Here is a 21,988-nt window from a genome sequence, read left to right on the forward strand (position 1 = left end):
TTACAAATATTGGTTTTCATATATAATCTCCTACTTCACTGAGAAATCCATTCTCAGTGCGCTGGAGGCTTCAGCTTTTACGTCACAGGTTTCCTGCTGGTTGTGATCTGATCTGCGCATACTCATTCACAAAGATTGTAAAATACATTTTTGACTGGAGTGGGACTTTAATTCACCATTAGATCCCTAACGTCTTCATTCACGCTTCATTTCATTGAACTGTGAACTGTCCTCTCCACGCACTCAACCCAGGCTGCGCCGAGCAGTGCGCGTTCCCTACACCGGAAGTTACAGTCAAGTCGTTCGTGTTCATGAGCACGGCAGGAGTGAACCGGCAAAGACGATAGTTACCGGGGGGGGAAGAAGAGGAGCCGGTGGATCAATTCCCTGGAATGAAACATATACATGTTTTGTTTGCCGCCGTTCTGATATCATTCACGTAACAGTATGTACGCCTACTCAGGTTTCGTCGAATTGGCGGCGTTGTGTGATCCGTTGTGATGTGTGTTGCTAGCGTTAGCTAGCTAGCTCGCCACATTAGCTGAGAAGCGCTAGCCAGTGCTAGCCAGTGTTGACGCCGTCTGGTGTCCCGACAGCCGTGGTTAGCGAGCTAACGTACAGCATTTCGGCTACCAAGCTGAATATGTCAATTATTTCCACTAACACGCTAAACGTGTGCAGTTTTTCCGGGATAAAGTTGGTAGACATTGGCGTTAACCATTGGGACAAGTTCCCAATCAAAATGGTTGGCTAAGTTATCAAAAGATCAGTTGTTCGCTGACGTCGTTAGCAGTGATGTAAGCTAGCGTGCTAACTGTTAGCTCGCTACGCCCATAGGCCTCACATTCCTGGACGAATAACGTCAGTTTCCTCTGGTGCATTGTTCAGCTGGATTCACTGTGACGTTAAATAAACAAATAACGCAACGTCAACTTCCCATTGTTATGAATAAAATAACCTTATCGTTTAGTTAGCAACTCAAGTTCAAGTTAACAAGTAGTTAGGTTAGCAAACGTTAGCTAAACCTGCTTCTCCGCTAATGTGAATGAAGTTGCATTGTTTAGCCTGCTACTCAAATTCGTTGTTGAATTGTTGAGCCTTTTCTCTCTCCTCCATTTCAGTTTCTTATTCTGAACCTCCCAGCCAGAGGCGGACGTGCGGGTGTTAAAGGGCCCTGACTATTTCCGAGGAAGGAGTGTGTTGTGGCTGTCCGGTTCTTGGACTGACCCCGGCGTGTGTGTGTGACCGTAGTGTGTGAGCAGCTCTCCCTATGTGTGTCACAATGGGGGACATCAGCGACCTGGACCGACAGATAGAGCAGCTCAGACGCTGTGAGCTCATTAAAGAAAACGAAGTCAAAGCACTGTGTGCCAAAGCCAGGTAATATGTTAGTAGTGTTTCATCCGACGTTTTTGACTCTTGCTAGATGAATCCATGCATCACACAAAGACGCAGTTTAAAGCAATGTATTAAGCTGCGTCCTTCTACTACATGTTGTATACAATATTTACCACACACTAATCTTGAGGGGGGATACAATGCATGCCAAATGTGATGTCAATAAAACTGACTCTTGAATGCCCCATGATGTACCAATTAAACAAAAACAAGGCAATACCCACGTTTTTTATTTTCTCCAGAACCCACTTAAAGATAGTATCTTAAAACCCGCTTGGAATAAGTGGGTAGTATGACACCCGGGAGCAGCTCGAGGGCTTCTTTTTCTGGGATGTCTCCCCCCTCCCTGTGAAATAACTTACAAACAGGAAGTTGACCTATTTCTGTGTGTTTTCAGAGAGATTTTGGTGGAAGAAAGCAATGTTCAGAGAGTAGACTCTCCTGTCACGGTAAGTCACCTTTTCTTTTGGCTCTTGTTTGCTTACGATTGAACCAAAAGTTGATTAAATGTGGTAATGTTTCTCCTGTTTGTTTTTTCTCCCTCATAGGTGTGTGGTGATATACATGGTCAGTTCTATGACTTGAAGGAGCTGTTTAGAGTAAGTTTCCGTTTCTTTTTATACACTACTCACTGCAGACTTGAGGCCTTTACACTTTGTGGGCTTGGGGGAATAAATTGACCCATTGACCCAGAAAAGCGTCTAGCAGTCTGTCTGAGATGGAAACTTTATTATTGTTCTATTGAGTTCCCTCTGGCAAACAGTTACGTGGTCTATATGTCTAGGGAAGGAGTGGAATTGGTCTCCACTGCCTTTGTCGAAGTTCAAAGGAGTAATAAAGTTTTCCGTCTTGGTCTGTAATAAGGAGCCTCCCTGTTGTTGTCCAGTATAGTTTTTATTGTGTGATTGCTTGATGCCTTTATTCTCAGTGCGAAAGCTCAGAAAAATCGTCCTCACATATTACGTCGCTTTTAACAAACGTAATATTCAGGTTTTGTGTGAATATTCATGAGAAACACAGCAGCTTGAAAAAAATATAGTGACGTGCAAATGAATTGCACGAAAGATGGGATTAATGTTCCAGATTTGTAAAGGTCTTTGTTTGTCACATTTGTATTTCAACACGTTAACATTATTCAAGTGCAACACGCTGAATATACAATACTGAACGGCCGTCATAAAGAATGATTAGCTGCTCATCATGATACTATTATGATGATCGCAACCTGATAATTGTTTGAAATGTCATCCCTTACTTCATTGCAGACGGTGATAACACCAGTGCACCATCAGCAATGTCCTAAAAAAACACACAAACGCTCTTTAACCCTCTGAACTCCAAGCAGTTTAACCTGCTTTATATATTAAGCTATTCTCATTTTTACAACCTCTCCTGTCCTCTCCTCAATGCTGTGTTCAGCAGACTGCAGTTCAGTCGGTTAAAAAAAGTCTGACATATTTACAGCTGCAGTTAATGACAGCCCATTAAGTACTTCAGTGGCATTGTTCCGCCTGTTTGATGCTGAAATATCTGCTGCATCCAAATCATATTGTACTACATGGAAAAGGGAGGTTTTGTTTTTGTTAATGTGATTTGTCATGAGAATGCCCACATCTGATTCTGAAGTGAGGAGTAGATAAGTCTTGTAGCATGGTGGGTCTCAAACATGCTCTAGTAGTTTGATGGAGTCTGTTGTTGGGCTCTTTCTCTGTATTGTTGAGCAGCACTCCTGGCTAACTGGTGCCAGGTCAAGCTTGATACAGGTCAGGTCCTACTATAAATGTACATAAACACTGTTTAACCACTTGGTCTGGATTCCTTTCACGTGATAGGTGGGTGGCGACGTCCCAGAGACAAATTACCTCTTCATGGGCGACTTTGTAGACAGAGGCTTCTACAGTGTGGAGACGTTCCTGCTTCTCCTAGCCCTTAAGGTACACTCGATATACATTTTGTTTCTCACAAATGTGTTTATGAAAAAGAGGTTTTGAGAAATGGCATCGCCCTCATGCTCGTCTCTTTGCTCCACAGGTGCGCTACCCAGACAGGATAACCTTGATCCGGGGGAACCATGAGTCCCGGCAAATCACCCAGGTCTACGGCTTCTACGACGAGTGCCTCCGCAAGTACGGCTCGGTCACGGTCTGGAGGTACTGCACGGAGATATTCGACTACCTGTCCCTCTCCGCCATCATCGACGGCAAGGTGAGAGAACATTTCCGTTTGAACTTGGATGCAGGAAATGATTCCGTGGTGGTGTCACTACTCTGATAGCTGGTTGAGTAACTTCTCGGTTCATATGCCGTCATATGAGCTCCGTCCGTTGAGTTGACACACTTCCCCCCTTTGTCCCTCAGATCTTCTGTGTGCACGGCGGCCTGTCTCCCTCCATCCAGACACTGGACCAGATCCGGACCATTGACAGAAAACAGGAAGTTCCCCATGACGGGCCCATGTGTGACCTCCTGTGGTCAGACCCTGAAGGTATGCAGGCATCCTGTCGAGCCGTTTAAATGCTGAATTAATAACTCGTATGTTTGTGATTGCTCATGGAAACATGAAGGGAAAACTTGGAGCGGACGTGTAGTGGGATGTACAGCAATCCTTTGCCCGATGCCGTGTTAGGCCGTGGTTGCACTTGTCTTTACAATGTGATGTTTGTCATGGGATGCGGCAGATTGGAGCATGTGTCCACACTTCAATGCGACCTGTCTGGTCGGACAGTGATTATATATATTTTGACATCAAAGGAGCGGCTGTAAATTGGTGGATAAATGCTTCTTAATTTCCTAAATATTTTTCAAAGTAAAGTTCCGTTGTTATTTTATTTAGAAAATCTTTTTTGGTCAAGCAACAGAATGGGGGGAATGTTGGGTTTTTATCAAGCGGCAGGAGACATGAAGCACTCGAGGCCGGCTCGGGTCTCAGCTGGGCTCCATCCCCAGAAGACGATGTAACACCTACATTCTATAAATTGTCTGGATTGTGCCAACATGCTGTCCACACCTCACTGAGATCCCAACTCAATGCGAGCCGGGCCCACCTCGGCATGTGGTCTGGCTGATCGGATCCCAATGCTCCCATCTCGCAGCGTACACACTTGACATTTAATGCGTGCCGACGCGATCGAGCGACAGAAGTCCCGTTGAAAAGACGAGCGTGTAACCGTGTCCTTGGAAGCCGATCTTCACCTGACTGCTATTCTCTCCCCCTCAGACACCACAGGGTGGGGGGTGAGTCCCAGAGGCGCCGGCTACCTGTTCGGCAGCGACGTGGTGGCGCAGTTCAACGCCGCCAACGACATCCACATGATCTGTCGAGCGCACCAGCTGGTCATGGAGGGCTACAAGTGGCACTTCAACGAGACGGTGCTCACCGTGTGGTCGGCACCCAACTACTGCTACAGGTATGTCGACACAGCGAAACTCACATGGTCCCTGTTTGAACTGACAGAATGTCAACACATGGAGCTCTTCAGTCACATCATCATTCTTTGTGTTTATTGCTATTTCAATGTTTTTGGGAGATGTGCTGTATGTCACATGGCTATATGAACATGAATAGTGTTTTGAAGTAAAACTCTTAGTTAACAGTAAGTATCAGTGAGACCACCTGAGTATATCTTTATTGTATCAATGTTTTATTTCAGTGTATTTTCTTCAGATTTATAGTTCCAGTTGACTTCAACGAGTCAGACGTTCAGTTGCTTCTTTGTCTGTGGGATCTTGATTTTAACGGCGATGTTGCCTTTTGAACTTTAGATTTTTATAATAGGCGAGGATTCAAATTATTTATTTTTCGGCATTTTTCCCTGAATGGTAATTTAGTTTACTTACAATGAACTCGTATTCTTTAGCTTCTTACCATTCAAAAGAGACCAGATGTAAGCAGGTATGGGTTATGGCTGAGGAGCTATTCCTGAGGATTCGGTGGTGTTGATACTGGCCCAATCCCAACGTCCCCCCTCACGGACTTTGAGGCGCGCTCCCGTGAAGTCCGTGAGGGTTTAGTTCTGTCCCACTGTCGAATCATCGAGTGTTTGAGGCTCTCTCGCAGACATTTTGAGCCCTTTATGAATCCTTTCCCTAAGTCAGCAAAGTCCACAATGCTTCAGGGAATTACCCACAATTCATTGCAATGTGATGTTAAACATGGTAACCAGTAGAAGCATGGAGACGTAAAAATAAAAAAGGTAAACAAAGGATGGCTCATGTGTGTTCAGCCTGGAATATTACATTTACTCTGAAACATTACGGGTTAAAGAAAACATGAAATCAGAGTATTTATTTATTTATTCATAAAATATTTGATTTTGTCATTGAAGCTGTTTTGACAAAAACAAGTAAATAAATGATATGAAGTTACTTCATCTTGTGAGGAAAGAGCCTGGAAGACGTACAAAGTGTAAAATAAATACACACAATTATACATCATATTTGTTGTCGTTTTCATGGTAACGTGATATGTTGCAGCAAAGTACTGTCCCATTCCTATTTACACCATCTCAAGCCCTCACAGCCTCTCACACTCAACCACTCACAGGTAGGGATGGGTATCGTTTGGGTTTTTTCCGATACCGGTGCTAAAACGATACTTTTAAAACGATACCGGTGCCTAAACGGTGCCTGAACCGATACTTTTTTTATTGCCAAGTCAAATTTAACAATATATTTAACTGTTTAAAGTATACTATACATATTAGTGCTGGGCAACGTTTACAATTTTTAATCGCATGGAATTTTTACGATTAATCACATTGTTATGGCAAAGTTCAATAATTAATTCAAAGGTAGTGTATTGTGCACTTTTATTTTAAAAGTACTGCTATATGAACAAAAGTGCAATTACATTTGGTTTGCAAACACTTTAAACAAATAAGGTTCTTTTTAACAGCAGTATTCCCTTTACACAGAGCAGTTCTATCTCTTCACTATCTGTGCTCAGTGTGTGACTTCATGTGAAACGTTCCACTGCTGTGCAACAGGAATACAATGTTTCAGCACGTTTCATCTAAATGTGTGTCGTCTTCATGACAGAGCATGTGAATGCAGCTCTACTGTTCATCAATATAATGCTGTAACTCAGAGGTGATGATGGTTACCCAGCGATCAAAGAATAAAGACACACTTACGCACAATTTAGGTGTATTTTCCCTTTAACTCACGAGATGCAGGTAGCATGTTTTATACTTAATGTGAATTTAATTCATACTTTGTTGGCATCTTATTCTGAAAATCGGATGTTCCTCTGAAGAAACCGGATGTTGTCTCACGTTAAATCTTTCCGCTAACTTTCAAAGTCCTTCGCTCGCTCCCGATCTGTGCTGTTTGAATGCGTTTACCGTGAATTTCAGCGTATAGGTCACTAACATGTAAGTGTCTGCTGAGTTGACCACGGAGACCTGAGTGTCTGCTAACTTTACCGCAGCGATGTCCAGTAGTCTCCATTCCTCCACCGCTGCCAGTGAGCAACGGACTTTCAAAATAAAAACAGCCACACTTTTGACCGTTTACCTTTCGGCATTTTCTCTGTTACAAGGTTGATGGCTAGCTAGCTGCTGTAGCTATACAAACGGTAGCTATCGTTACCTGCTGCCAGGACGGAGTCATCAGAGTAGTGTTAAAAAAAAGTATTTCAATCGGCTCAGGCACCGAAAGGAAGCACCGAAATCTGCGTTGCGTTTCGGTCCGGTAGGTATCGGTCGTATAGGTACCGGTTCCATATTGGCACCGGGTTTCGGTACCCAACCCTACTCACAGGTGACGTCAGTAAGTCCTTGAGGGTTCAGGGTTTGAGGCTGTACGGGGGACGTTGGGATTGGGCGGATTGACCGCCAAAAGCCGCTCCGGCTCATCGTCAATGCGCCTCGCGACCAACCAGTACTGTGTCTGCAGGTGCTGAGTTCATCATGGCCGAGAGATTCTTCAGTGTGTGGTCTAGAAGACAGCCTCGTTTTCTGTAATTTGCGAGTTATGCGAGTGTCCTAACACTCTTTCTTTCTCCCCCTACCTCTACACAATCAGATGCGGCAATGTGGCGGCCATCTTGGAGCTGGACGAGCATCTACAGCGGGAGTTCATCATATTCGAGGCGGCACCGCAGGAGACCAGAGGCATCCCCTCCAAGAAGCCTGTAGCCGACTATTTCCTGTGAAGTCTCTCTGAGTGGACAGCCACGATGTGTCGGGGAAAAAACAGCTCCTCCGGTACCTTTTCACACCAGCCGCCCTCCTCCATCATCCTGTCGGACTGAACTCAGAGCAGTTAGACAAAAACAACCAAAAACTGCCAACCCCCCCCCCCCCCCCCCCCCCCCCCCCTCCCTCCTCCTCCTCCTCCTCCTCCTCCTCCTCCTCCTCCTCCTCCTCCTCTTCCTCTTCAGCTTTGGGAGAGCTGGGTTTCTGCCGCGCTGCCCGGAGGCTGACGGAACAGTCACTGTGAAGGGTGGACGCTGGGCCTCATGACTGTTGTCACTTCTCCTCCATCGTTTCCTTTCTCCCCTAAGCCTCCTCTTCCATTTCTCCTTCCGCCCGCTGTAGATACAACCCCCCCCCTCGACCTGAGCTTCACCACTCGGGTAGTGTTTTTTTTCCCATGACAAACATCGTCATTTAGTTTTTAGAAGTATCTGGAAAGAGTTTTTTTTCTTCGTTTTTAATGTAGGAAGTTAAACAATTGTAGAATTTAAATGGAAACGTTTGCTGATTTTCCGTGTGTGTGTGTGTGTGTGTGTGTGTGTGTGTGTGTGTGTGTGTGTGTGTGTGTGTGTGTGTGTGTGTGTGTGTGTGTGTGTGTGTGTGTGTGTGTGTGTGTGTGTGTGTGTGTGTGTGTGTGTGTGTGTGTGTGTGTGTGTGTGTGTGTCGACCCGAACCTGTAATCACACACACAGCTGGTTGAAAATCGGCAAAGTGTCCCTCGAGGAATTCCCTCAATGCATACATTTTCTTTGTTTTTTTTCCGATTTTTGTATAATTGTTGCTGTCGGGGTTAAATGCAAGATGACTTTATTCCCCCACTTTTTTTGCTCTTATGTTTCTGTTTAACAGTTATGTGCGTCACTATTTAACACACGCAGCGCCTGGCCGACAGGAGTCACTATACTCATCGTTTTCTCTTAATTCCTTTTAATCTACAAATCACTGTAGGTCTGTCAATTTTGATATTGTGAGAATAAAGTTTTTGTATCAATGCTCAGTTTTTTTTCAGGTTTGGTTTAATGAGGCGCGCGTACCCACCTTGGCTGCATACTAGTGGTGTAACGGACCACTGTCGATTGGTACGCACCCCCTCGCGGTTTGGTAGTTGTTGGAAGATGTTTTCACAGTAACATAAATGGATATTAGAGATGAATTATGAGCTGTTTACATTAGCTCTTATAAGTCATTAAAACTACTGACAATATTTGTTTTAACCCATAAAAATACAATCTTTTATTTCCTAATCTGAATTGTTTTAGGAAGAAAACCCCACTTTAAATGACTATAACAAAGTATTTTACAGACGTCAGAGTGGTTGAAATTCGTTGTAGACTAGCTGCTATAACCAAACAAAAATAGATCTGTATCTGCCAATATGGATCATCAACGATCAGCTGCATAACAACGTGATCAGGGATCTCTCAAAGTTATTTGCTCCCTTCTTTCTTTAGTGCTGATCCGTGACTGAGTTTCAGGGTCAGTTCAGATAAAACCATATAACACAACTGAACATTGCTGTCAGAAGCCGAACAGATGCGATATTATCAGAGTTTCCAGTGCACTGTGACAGTCTGCAGATGTAGATACGTAGTGTGAAAGAACACACCATCATGTCCCACCTTGCTCCATGACAATTTGTGTCTTTTAGTGCATTTATTTAAACTATTAAGACTGTCATTAAGTAATAGACGTGCCCACATATGGACAGAAATACAAGCTTGTGACCGAGACCCAGAACCGTCTGAACGATCCGGGTAAAAAGTGGATCAACCGATAAAACAGGTTGTTGGGTTGAGTGTTCACGCGTCGCCTCAGGCAAACTGCTACAGCTCAATGAACAGTTAAGTTTGTACAGTCTATCTAATGCGTGGACAATTAGTATAAATAATTACCATTGTTCACACACAGAGATCCGGACTGAACACGCAAAGCCACGGTAAGAGCACCGGTTATGGACCAGTGGGGACATGTCCCTTGTCCTGGGAGGACGGAACTGTCCCATCCTGTACTTGTTCCAGCTTGTTCGCATTAAACCCAACTTGTTTTCAATGTGCAGAAAGGTTTTAAACGAGCAGAAGTCTTGCTGAAAAAACACGAGAGCTTTAAATCAGTTTTTTAAATAAATGAATTCAAATGAATAAATGCACCTTTGAGCAAGTGCCACATGCACATTTAAAGAGGTTAAAGACAAACAGGACATGGGTAAATCATGCCTATATGATGACTCATCAGTCATCACACTGACTGATGAGAAATGTTGATCCACGGGGGAATAATATATTTTAAATTTAAAGCCATATATTTCATAATTCTTTTATATTTTGAGTTGTCACCTGTCGCCTTGAATTATGAGCGTTCATTTACATACTTTAAGGCATTTCCACCATTAATTGATGCAGATAGATTCACCAGAGTGTGGGAACACACACACACACGTGTCCCAGCCGACGGTGAAACCAAACCAACGCAGCTGGGCTACGGCTCTCTCGCCTGACTGGTCTGAAGGCTGGTTTGTCTGGATCAACCCCAAAACATTCCCGCCCCTCATGTCGCGCAGTCGACCGGCAGGTTAATCAGAGCCAACACCCGGAAATACCAACTCACTGTCTTCGGTGTGTCTTCGGCGCGGGACACAAACTCAACAGGTAGATTGACGCGTTTGTTCTGAGATTCATGTTTGGTTTAATTAGCTTGTTCATAGTTGTGAAATACATTTGACAACGTTACACGTGCGTTTCGTTTGGTCTGCCGTATTTCTGGCCACGCGCAGCCATCGCGCGGCTGCATATATTTACTATTGCATAACAATTAGCACCTGTGAGTTTATAAACTAGCTTCCTCCGCACGCGCTGGTTCACTGTAATGATGCATCCCGTTGTCCCTGTTGTGATCCCGGTCTCATTTACCTGCTGTTTAATTTGTATTTTTTTAACTAATATGAGGCTTTTCTTAATTATATTACCCATAAGGGTTGGGTAGTAATTATAGCCCTAACTTAATCCGGATTACTTAATCATATGAATAACTATAATCACCCCAGAATACATTTGAATATATGTAATATGTAATTGCATTGTCATATTAATTGGTTCCATTATGATTATCTTTAAAATATCTGTATTTAACATTCTGAGGCTTAATAAAGTAGCAAACAACCGTTAACTATGTAAAACATATTGCTGCCCAAATTGCACGACTGTGTAAGATCATGCAGATGGAGACATTTCTCTGTGAACAGGGAAACCTGCCAACAACCCCTTAAGAACATCAGTCTGATCAACATCTTCCATCCTCGGGAGAGAAAAGGCAACGGGGTTTTGTCGCGGCATTTGTTCTTTCGAAATTCTGTGGAATCCGGTATATTGGCCAAGAGACGAGATAAAGAGAGCAGCGATACCATCTTCCCACATGGAGGACACTTGTGAGTCTAGCTTTTTATGCTTTTCTGGAGAAACTCGATGGAACTGCTGGCGCCGAGTGACATAATTAGCATCCCCCACGTCAGCATCCATGTTCCATTAAAGTAGTGCCAGTAGTATCTAAGAACAGACCTGGGTACCTTACATTAACATAAGTAATCAAGTTCTGTAAGTGGGGGTCAGTTGATATCATAGACTGTATATAGAAGTGGACGTAGACATTGTGACGTTACCCATTGGTTTGTGGACTGCCGTTTTAAAGCCTCGACTTCGCCGTCTCTGATTACAGCCGTGGCCAGGTGTGGTTTTTTTTTTTCTTTGTTTTTTTCTTTTTGGTAATCAATGAACAGAAGTTACCATAATTGGAATGTGGAGAAGTGACTTAGAGACGCAGCATATGGCTCCGGTAGTGACAACGACCTGTCAATCACAGTAAGCCCGCCCTCTAAATGGACCATCATTTACTAAATGAACATCATGCTGTATTGAAGACTTGAAACTAGAGATTGAGACCATAAACTCATGTTTACAATGTTTACTGATGTAATAAATCAAGAGAGAAGTAGAGTCATTTTCTCATAGACTTCTATACAATCACTTCTTTTGCAACCAGAGGAGTCGCCCCCTGCTGGTCAGTAGAGAGAAAACAAGTTTTAAGACACTTCCGCATCGGCTTCACTCTTCAGAACCGGAGGTTGCCGCCTGGTTGACATTCCACTGATCATGAACCACAGACAAAGGACCATGGACTGTGCGCAAAAAAAAACGAGCGCATTGAGACAAAATCCTTCAAATCGTATATCTAGCTGCCAACATCAACACTGTGCGGAGTAAATGCGGATGAATGTCACATCGGTAGCCTTAACAACAGGTGGCCTCCAGTCCGTCACACACTTAACGGGCACGGCCAAGTACAACGTCATCCTGCTGAGATTATCAACAGGCCTTCTGTTCCACAGGGCTGCATCGATCATCTTGGGAAATGTACAAAGGAAAACATAATAAGTACACAACATATGCAACAAGACATTTAATTCATTATTCAGCTAATGTAAGCGAACTAGTGTCAGAATCACTTCCTTCATAGTAGCTGATCAAAACTGCTGTGATAATCATTTGGCTGTTATTTTATCAAATGTGTGTTGTTTTGTTTGTACTCGTTTCAAGTTACCTGAGAGGAGAAATGTTATTTCTCTGTATGTTCCATGTGACAGGATGGACACCCAGAGCCAGGTCGTGGACAGGTTGCGGTCGGTGTTTCGTTCGGGCGTCACGATACCGGTGGAGTTTCGCTTGACTCAGCTGAACAAGCTCATGTCCATGATCCAAGAGAACGAGGAGCAGATTTTAAAGGCACTGCACGAAGACCTCGCAAAGGTACAAGATGGTACACTCTCACTCTCTCTCTCACACAGACACACACACGTTGACTACCTTTACGACTGCTTATTGCTAAATGTGTACATTTAAGGCACACATGCACACTTGCAGGGTGTTTGAAGCACATTATATGATTTGTTTGTCCGCTATGATTCATTAAGCACTAACCTCCCTTTTCTTATTGTCAGCCAAAATTTGAGGCCATCATGTCCGAGGTGGATATCGTGGTCAACGAGCTGTACTTTGCCATCGCTAACTTGACAAGCTGGATACAGCCGGAGTACGTCAGCAAAAACCTGGTGGGTTAAACAATTTATTTATTTATTAAAACTGGGTGTCGAGTACCTTTTATATACATACATATTAATAATTATACATTTTATTTGTATAGCGCTTTAAAAGGTACTCAAAGACGCTTTACACACAATAGAAGTAGTTATAATATAAACCAAATAGATGACATAAGAGTAAGGAACAGCACAAAACAAACATACATAATAAACTATACAGGTTAAAAGCAGATTTAAATATTTTAGTTTTAAATGCAGTCTTGAAAGTGGCGGAGAATGTCTGAGGGGCAGGGGGAGGGAGTTCCAGAGGGAGGGGGCAGCGATGGTGAAGGCCCTGTCCCCCCAGGTCAGAGTGGGGGGGGTAAGGAGGTTGGCGTCGGCGGATCTGAGGTTGCGGTTGCGAGCGTGTCCATGCAGGAGGTCTAAAGGTATGAAGGGGTTCAGGGTTGTGGAGGGCTTTGTATGTGATGAGGAGAATCCTGAACTGGATTCTTTGCTGTATGGGGAGCCAGTGGAGGTTTTGAAGGACTGGGATGGTGTGATCTCTGGTGAAGTGGGAGAGCAGATGGGCAGCTGAGTTCTGGATGTATTGTAGTGTGTTGATGATTTTGGTGGATGCGCTGTACAGGATGCTGTTGCAGTAGTCCAGTCGAGAGGTGATGAAGGCGAGGATGAGTGTTTCAGTGGCTGTGGAGGAGAGGGAGGGGTGTAGACGGGCAATGTTTTTGAGATGAAAGAAGGCATTTTTTGCGATATGATTGACGTGGTGTTGAGATCTGAGGGGGAGATGAGGGAGAATTGGGAGAGTGACCGGTAAGTTAGTGGAGGATTTACATAGTGGGTTGGACGGGGCGGGGCTGGAAGTGGCCAGTTGGTTGTAGGGTTTAACGATTATTTGTACCTTTTAGAATTTTATTTTTTTTTACTGTGGAAAGTTGTCTGTCACACAAAATAACATGAAGACATTTCCACAAACGGTACAAAAATCCAAAAGATTTTTAATTCACAAAAATGACCACGGCGCTGGGCTGAAGAGTGACCACACCCAGCAGTGACTCAAATGTGATGCCACGGTGTACTGACACACCCTGGAGTACACTTCTACGTCACTGCAGTTAAGCTGTGAAGTGAGATCACTGGGGGTCCTCAAAGAAGAAGATTTTTCAGCCATTGCTGAATGTGTATTGCACTTCCATAAAGTTGTGGGACTCACAAGGGACAGATAAAATCTTTTCTTTTTATCTTTTCGTGATTTCATCAGGTTTATTTTAATTTTTTTCTCTTTTGCGATATAATACATTTCTTATCTTTGTTCATTTTCAGGCCACAAAGCTAGATGACTGTTTTGTACGGCGGGAGCCGCTGGGAGTGGTGCTGATCATCGGGCCGTGGAACTACCCGCTGCACCTCCTTCTCCTACCTTTGGTTTCAGCCATTGCTGCAGGTATCATCCACACCCATGATCACCAGAATATACACTATATATTGACTTAAAGCTGTATCGCTCCATATTTGTGTCTTCTTTTTTTAGTGTTACAAACAATCAAATGATCAAATCCCATTTGAGGCCCTTCAGCTCCGTGGAGCTTTGGGGCCTCATTTAGCTCATTGATTTGAACTTGTTCACAAACTGTATCCAGCAGACACAGGCAACAATGTCATTCAATGTCAGTCCAACACTCACCTTCTCTTTTTGCTCTGACACTGGCTCTTTAGCTGCTAAATGCGTTGGGTGAAGTTCAAGGGTTTCTTGCTAAACTGCATTGTATTCATTCTGCGTCTGATCAAACCTAAGTTCACAGAAACGTGAAAATCATGGAATGTGAACACGAGGGTTGTTTGCAGCTGACTCTCGTTTGTCAGATGTCGGAATCATGACGAGACCTGGATAACATTCTGTTCTAGAAAGAACATAACATGTCTGTACTTGATGCTGATAAGGGCAAACAACATTCATTTCCTCATTCTTCTGTAAAAAGTAATTATTGGTTCTCATTCAACTCTTTTGAATCCACAAGGACGCCCTTAAACTTTGCTCCAGTTCAACGTGTAGAACGCAGGCTGTCTGAAAAAACTTAGCCTGGAGCTGTCTTAGTAAATGTGGCCTTTATCAGAACGGGACAATAGAGGCCTAAGGAGCTTAATTTGGGTTTAAAACAGCATTAAAGCACTTTTTTAAACATGTGAAGACCCAACTTGTGTCGAGTCGATCACTGCTGTCTTTACTGACTGAATGATGGTGTCTCCGTCTAGGAAACTGTGCCGTCATCAAGCCTTCAGAGGTCAGCGCCCACACAGACCGTCTGATGGCAGAGCTCATACCCAAATATTTGTCTCAGGTAAAGACCGAATTCAGTTACAATCTAAAGTTCTTGATAATATTTCTGTAAGTGTGGTTTATATCCAGAAACTATGTAGGGCTGTACCGAACACAGTGAGTGACGCAGTGCAACAACATTTCAGTGTGGTCAAAAACATTTTGCTCTCGCTTGCCGCTCACAAAGGGAGGCACGCAGCTGTTGGATTGCGGTCTAGCAGCAATCTAACAGCGCCATAAATTACATTTGTGTAACCACAATAACGCAAAATCATATTTTGCCCTTCTTTTTTAATATGACGAGGCATTCAAAGCTTCATTCAAAAACCTCAATAGAAGCTTTGACTGTTACAAAAGGCATTCTGTAGAGCTCTAAAACTATCCAAGAAATGCAGTCAATACAGAACCATTCAGTTATTTGTGGGAACTACATGAGAATTTACATAATTGTCTGTCGTGTCATTGGGGTTGGAACCATTTGTTCCTGGAATAGACCTGTAAATATAGGCTAGACGAAAACAGGCTGAACTACTTAGTGAAGCAGTGGGAAAAGTCTTCTATGCTTATGACAAGTTTCTCTTTTTCTGTCAAATGTTCCTTACATGTTGCACTTAATGTATCTGACAGAAGGCCATGGCCAGTTGTCATTAGAGCCAAACAGATGCTTGATAAGGCCGAAAACAAACCTGATATTTGAGAGTTGGGGGGGGGGGGAAGCATGGATGTGCAGAGCAGGTCCATGTTGTGCAACACTCCTAACATTTAATTGACAAAGAGGAGTTATAGATAGATAGATAGATAGATCTATCTATCTATCTATCTATCTATCTATCTATCTATCTATCTATCTATCTATCTATCTATCTATCTATCTATCTATCTATCTATCTATCTATCTATCTATCTATCTATCTATCTATCTATCTATCGATCTATCTATCGATCTATCTGTGCCGATCGGCCGGCGCTTGGCACAGTGAATCTGACACTCGGTAAGACGATACTCTTATTGTGGCAGGACTGTTACACAGTTGTTCGTGGTGCAGCAGAGGAGACCACGACACTTCTGCAGAATCGCTTTGACCACATCTTCTACACGGGTAAGAGTCTCCATTGTATTTCCATTGTAGATGTGTGCGTCCTTTACACTGGTCAAAAAATCACAAATACAACAAACAAATGCTCTGATCTAAATCATCGCTCTGCAATTAACAGACTTACAGGTAAGAAGTCTTTAGAAGTCTGTATATCAACTGAATAATTTAGGGTGTGCAAATGTGCAACATGATTAAATCTTTGGTCAGATTTCAGCTGTGTGGCACAAGGAATTTCCCTGATTTACTAATATTGAAACATGCTAAACGGTAGTGTAACAGTATACAGCTATTTCTACTTAAAGCTAAGAATAATGTTAGCCAATTTTACTTTATAAACATTAGCCACCAAAGGCTACTGGAGTGTATTGAATTGACTGAGGGTGTTTAATTGCTTATGACTCTTACACCATTTCATCAAGAGTAAGAGTAAGACTGTTTTAAGGTTACACAGTCTCTCTCTTTAATCTGTGTTTGTTCATTTCCCCTCTGAAATAAATGAACATCTGTATTTCAATTTGAAGCCGGACGGTGACGTAAAGCCTCTCTGCTTTGAATCATTTTATTCCTTTTGATGAAACACACCTTTCATTCAAATTATGTGCAAATCAATCCAGTCAACCGGCTTCGTAAAACAGTAAACGATTTAATATAAAAAATGTAAATACTTAGTTTGCAATAAGCAACCGAAAGTAATGCGCAACTTTAGATGTTGTCTTCATACATCGGTGGTGTTTTTAACAGGTCCAGTACTGGCACTAAAGGATCACGATTTTTGTCGGTCCATTCTCCATCCAACACCAGAAGCGTTCACCACGGTCTTGCTCGCCAGAGGATGAACCCTTTCCACTTTGGACACTGTCTTTTTAGGTTCTCAGGCTGTGGCACGCATCATCATGCGGGCTGCCTCAGACCACTTGACCCCAGTGACCTTGGAACTGGGCGGCAAGTGTCCGTGCTTCATATACGGCCGGGTGGACATCGCGGCCGCTGCTCGCCGCTTGGTGTGGTCAAAGTATTTCAATGCCGGCCAGAGCTGCGTTGCTCCGGACTACGTGCTGTGCTCGCCCGACACAAGGGACGCCCTGCTGCCCGCGCTGCGCCAGACCCTGGAGGACTTCTACAGCAAGGAGCCTCAGAACAGCCCCGACATGTCTCGCATCGTGTCGCCCCGACACTGGACTCGACTGATGGAGCTGCTCAAGAGGTCCGCTGGCAAGGTTGTGGTGGGAGGAGAGAGCGACCAGGAAGACAAGTACATAGGTGGGTTCGCAGTAAACTTCAAAAACTGTAGAATGCATATATTTTTAAAAGCATTTTTAAAAGAAAAGCTATAGTATTAAGTATTGCTGTCCAGACTTTAGGTTCACTTTTGTAGATAGTGTCCCAGAGCTGACCGGTTGATAAACACACAATACCGCTGCACGTTCATTTTTCTCAGAATGGCGTTAAAGTTAGCACGGACGAGGGCGACGGTAAAGTATCAGCGGCCACAAGTCACAATTATAGGGTAATGGTAAATGCTATAATATAGTGTTGCAATGGTAGAGAAGAGAATTGGAGAACTGACTCTGTGTCTAATGTCAGTTATGTAGCGCTATCTTTCTAAAGCTAGATAGCATTAGCTGAATATTTGCCACCGTCACACCAGACCAAGTAACACCGTAGCATTGAAACCGCTGAGTGTATCGTATTGCACGAAAGTGAGTTTCATCTCTAACGAAATAAGCTTCTCCTATTTAAGATGATGATTGTGTTTATTTCCTCATTTGAACGCTACAAAAATGGAGTCCCAATATGTTGAACAAAAGATATTTGGTCCTCTATTATATTGGTCGCAAGGGCAACACTGTGGCATAAAGAAGTTCAAAGTTACCTAATACATTCTTGAAAATTGAAAAGTGGTTTTATCAGGAGGCAACCTCCGGTTCTGCAGAGTAAAGCCAATGAGGAAGTGTATTAAATATTGCATTCTATCTACTGACCAGCAGGGGGCGACTCCTTTGATTGCAAAAAAAGTTTGTATAGAAGTCTATGAGAAAATGACTCTACTTCTCTCTTGATTTATTACCTCAGTAAACATTGTAAACATGAGTTTATGGTCTTAATCTCTAGTTTCAAGTCTTCTTCAATACAGCATGATGTTCATTTAGTAAATGATGGTCCATTTAGAGTCAAATAGACCTTAAAGCAGAGTATGTTTTAGGGCGGGATTACTGTGATTGACAGGTCGCTGCCGCTACCAGAGCCGTATACGGCGTCTCTACGTCACTCCTCCTCATTCAAAATATGGTAACATCCGTTCAATTGCGAAAAAAAAACACAACATGGCGACTGCTGTAATCAAAGATGGCGAAATCTCCAAACTCCAGGCTTCAAAATGGCAGTCCACAAACCAATGAGTGACATCACAATGACTACGTCCACTATATACAGTCTATTGTTTTTATAATATTTTGCCGACCCCATTTTTATCAGTTCAGGTCAATAACAGAAATGCCTCTCTGTAGAAAAGAGTTCTTCAGTCTGTCGGATAATTAGTAACGCTCTTTCTGAATTGAAAAGAACATTTGAACCGTAAAACTCTTGATTTCTGTGTATTTTTTTTGTTCTCCAAAATATTTGGGATAACACAGCATGATAATTATGTCTTTAATGTGGTAATGTCTTCTGTCAGCTCCCACAGTGCTGGTGGACGTGGCCGAGGACGACGCTCTGATGGCGGAGGAGATCTTCGGCCCCATCCTGCCCATCCTCACCGTGGCGTCTCTGGAGGAAGGCATCGCCTTAATCAACCGCCAAGAGAAGCCACTAGCCCTCTACGTCTTCTCCGACGAGTCCTCTGTAAGAACACAGAGCTCTGCAATGTCCTGCATCGTAGCTGTGGACTTATTGTGTTATCTATTTGACGTCCCATTGTTCTCCCCTCTTTTTGAAGGTGGTAAACACTGTTCTGGAGAAGACCAGCAGTGGAGGATTCTGCTCTAATGATGGGATCATCCATATGTGCCTGCCGACCCTGCCCTTTGGAGGTGTAGGTAGGTAGTGACGCTGGCATAAAGCTCCTCCACATCCCTAATTCTCAAAGTTTCCTCCCAGCTGGAGAGTTGTGGGCTTTAGGAGAACTGTTGGGTGTTATTACAAAATCAGGTTTTGTATCTTGAATTCCTGGGTAAATTTAAGATGACCTAATTAATTACTGACTCGCAACAATTATTTACTAACAAGCAAAACAACCCATCAGGTAGGGCTCAACACTTACTTTTAAAAGTTGTAGCCATGCTGGCAACCAAGCACCAAACCGGAAATATGGTTGCCATTTTTTTGCCACTGTACATTAGCAGAATAATAAAAATCTAACAACAAACTTATAAATGCTTTGGTACAGTAAATAACATGTACAGTAGTCAATGGCCAATATTTTTGTTGATCCCTTTTGAATTTTGCCATGAATGAATACAAATTATGTTTGTCAATTCAAAAAGATAATTTTGCACGTCAGGAAAGTCGCAGTTTGTCGTAGATTTCTCGAATTGTCTTAGTTTTGTGTGAAACCGCTCAGGGAACTACATCTCTCGCCTTGCGTTATACATCGCCAACACGCCGTTACATTGGTTTGCTAGCTAGCTAGTTAACTTAGCCATGCTCCATGGACACGGAAGTGTCTTAAAACCTGCATTCTCTCTTCTGACCAGCAGGGGGGGGGGGGGGGGTGACTCCTCTGGTTGCAAAAAGAAGTCTGGTTGTATAGAAGTCTATGAGGAAATGACTCTACTTCTCTCTTGATTTATCCCCTAAACAAACATTGTAAACATGAGTTTATGGTCTTAATCTCTAGTTTCAAGTCTTCTTCAATACAGCATGATGTTCAAGGCGGCAGCAAAATTCGAGGCTTCACAACGGCAGTCCACAAACCAATGGGTAACGTCATGATGACTACGTCCACTTCGTATATACAGTCTATGGCCATAACTCAAGAACTCACATGCTAATTTCACACGGATGTCTAACGGTATATGGAGGTGTACTACCGCGAGGTGCTAATTCTAGTCGTTCCTAAGATGAATCAATATAAAACAGTGAGCCACATTCTCACTGGCAAAACATAATCCAGCAGACGGCATTAGGTTCTGTACAGTCGGCCTCTACGGACTGACATGGAGAGATGATGACATTTATGTGAGGCAGACCCTACAACACATGTGGACGCAGACATTGTGGTTTAGGTCAACTCTATATATTCAAGGTCCCACCCTCTGTATGAGAACCATTATCTCAAATCAAATTAAGCTACAAAGGCCTCAGAACAAATGAATAATGGTCATTTTACTTTATTTTTAGATGTCTTCCTGTTATTAAACACTGTGAGAGAACATCTTCAGAGAGGCCTTTCTTAAAGATGCTTCCAAGTCATTTATAGCCCGATTAATAATGTGAAGAGAGACCGGAGCGTTGAAGTTTTGCCACTCTGCCATTGTGTGCACATTTAATAAAAAACTGGTTTGACTGGCGTTATGGTCTCGCCCACTCCTTCCAGGGACAAGCGGATATGGCAGCTACCACGGCCGCTGGGGCTTCGAGACGTTCAGCCACCGGCGGGCCTGCATGCTGCGTGGCTGGGCTCTGGAGAGACTCAACGGCCTGCGCTACCCGCCGTACACAGAAACCAAGCTGAGCTGGCTGCGCTGGACCACCTCGGCAAAGAGCAGCTGCTCGCTCATGTGATGTTGCGTGTGTGTGCGCGTGTGTGTGCGTGTGTGTGTGTGTGTGTGTGTGTGTGTGTGTGTGTGTGTGTGTGTGTGTGTGTGTGTGTGTGTGTGTGTGTGTGTGTGTGTGTGTGTGTGTGTGTGTGTGTGTGTGTGTGTGTGTGTGTGTGTGTGTGTGTGTGTGTGTGTGTGTGTCGGTCGCGTGTCGCTTTTTAATATTGTGCATATGGATGTGAATGTTTAGGACATTCAACGAGAAACGGGATTAATCCTACTTTTTTAATATGTTGGGAAGTTGTCATTATTGTTAAAGGAAGATTTTATATCTACAGTGCTTTAAGAATATATCCAACTCTGTATTTTCTCCCAACTGCAAAAAAATAAAATCCCACTTTTTCTCATACTGTTATGTATTCTGGTTAACCCAATTAGTTTACTGATAAAACCATTTAAACTTGCTCAGACATGTCAAATGCCAGTGATTCCACTGCCTGCCTACTATTATCCTCTTGCACTGACATTTTTTTACAGCCTTATTGTTTTTAATAACCTCATTTGATCTAACCACTCTGCCATTGTGTGCACATCATTGTACATTTTTAATATTTTCTCTTGGTGTCTGCAGAGATGCAGTGGTGTTCTTGTCTGTGTTTTAATAGTATTTTTTCATGAAATACTGTAAATACGATCTTTTATCTTCTGAGCAATCTGTCTCAGTCGCTGTTCTTCCGCAAAAGCACTCAAAATGAATATTTATTCACACTGTAGGGCGCATGCTGCCACAGGAGTTATAGTTGATTTGTTGATTTACTAAATATGTCATTCCCCTCCTGCATGTGTAAGAAATGTCTTTAAAGCCGAAATCTCATTTGTTCAAACTTGTGCAGATGGAGCACAAGCAGGCTTTCAGTCATCAGAATCATGCTCCAGTACAAGATATCTGACAGGAAAAGTACTAATGGAATAGTTGAATAAAGGTCTAAAGTGTGGTATTATGTGTATTTGTCAAAGGGAAAAGTTGCCCCCCCCCAAAAAAAGCCGGAAACCAATGTATATAAATCTTTTTGATTTTTAAATTTTAGTGCAAATTATTTGAATGTTTTGCTACTCCCCATATAGAGCTGCAGGAATGAGTCCTAAAACCCAGACATGAGTCAGCATTTCTGAACTTTGGGTTCCCTCGTCTGG

General features: G+C 43.1%; 2 protein-coding genes across 3 annotated transcripts; both read left to right on the forward strand.

Annotated features, from left to right (window-relative positions):
- Positions 1–310: 310 nt before the first annotated feature.
- Positions 311–8,591, forward strand: LOC306709464 (serine/threonine-protein phosphatase 4 catalytic subunit B). Its single transcript, XM_079177628.1, has 9 exons — positions 311–445; positions 1,122–1,380; positions 1,796–1,847; positions 1,947–1,997; positions 3,231–3,332; positions 3,430–3,603; positions 3,756–3,882; positions 4,615–4,804; positions 7,422–8,591. The coding sequence occupies exons 2-9, from the start codon at positions 1,271–1,273 to the stop codon at positions 7,549–7,551; spliced, it is 936 nt and encodes a 311-aa protein (XP_079033754.1). The 5' UTR covers positions 311–445; positions 1,122–1,270; the 3' UTR covers positions 7,552–8,591.
- Positions 8,592–10,185: 1,594 nt separating this feature from the next.
- aldh3b1 (aldehyde dehydrogenase 3 family, member B1) lies at positions 10,186–21,774 on the forward strand. Of its 2 annotated transcripts, none has more exons than XM_079177512.1 (10): positions 10,186–10,239; positions 12,228–12,390; positions 12,582–12,692; positions 14,007–14,127; positions 14,937–15,022; positions 16,019–16,100; positions 16,965–17,357; positions 18,772–18,938; positions 19,033–19,132; positions 20,632–21,774. In XM_079177512.1, the coding sequence occupies exons 2-10, from the start codon at positions 12,229–12,231 to the stop codon at positions 20,817–20,819; spliced, it is 1,410 nt and encodes a 469-aa protein (XP_079033638.1). In that variant the 5' UTR covers positions 10,186–10,239; position 12,228; the 3' UTR covers positions 20,820–21,774. The 2 variants fall into 2 exon arrangements, with proteins under 2 accessions (XP_079033638.1, XP_079033639.1); XM_079177513.1 differs by lacking the exon at positions 10,186–10,239 and adding an exon at positions 10,835–11,015.
- Positions 21,775–21,988: the final 214 nt, after the last annotated feature.

The sequence above is a fragment of the Pholis gunnellus genome (assembly GCF_910591455.1).
Source record: "Pholis gunnellus genome assembly, chromosome: 17".
Lineage (NCBI taxonomy): Eukaryota > Metazoa > Chordata > Actinopteri > Perciformes > Pholidae > Pholis > Pholis gunnellus.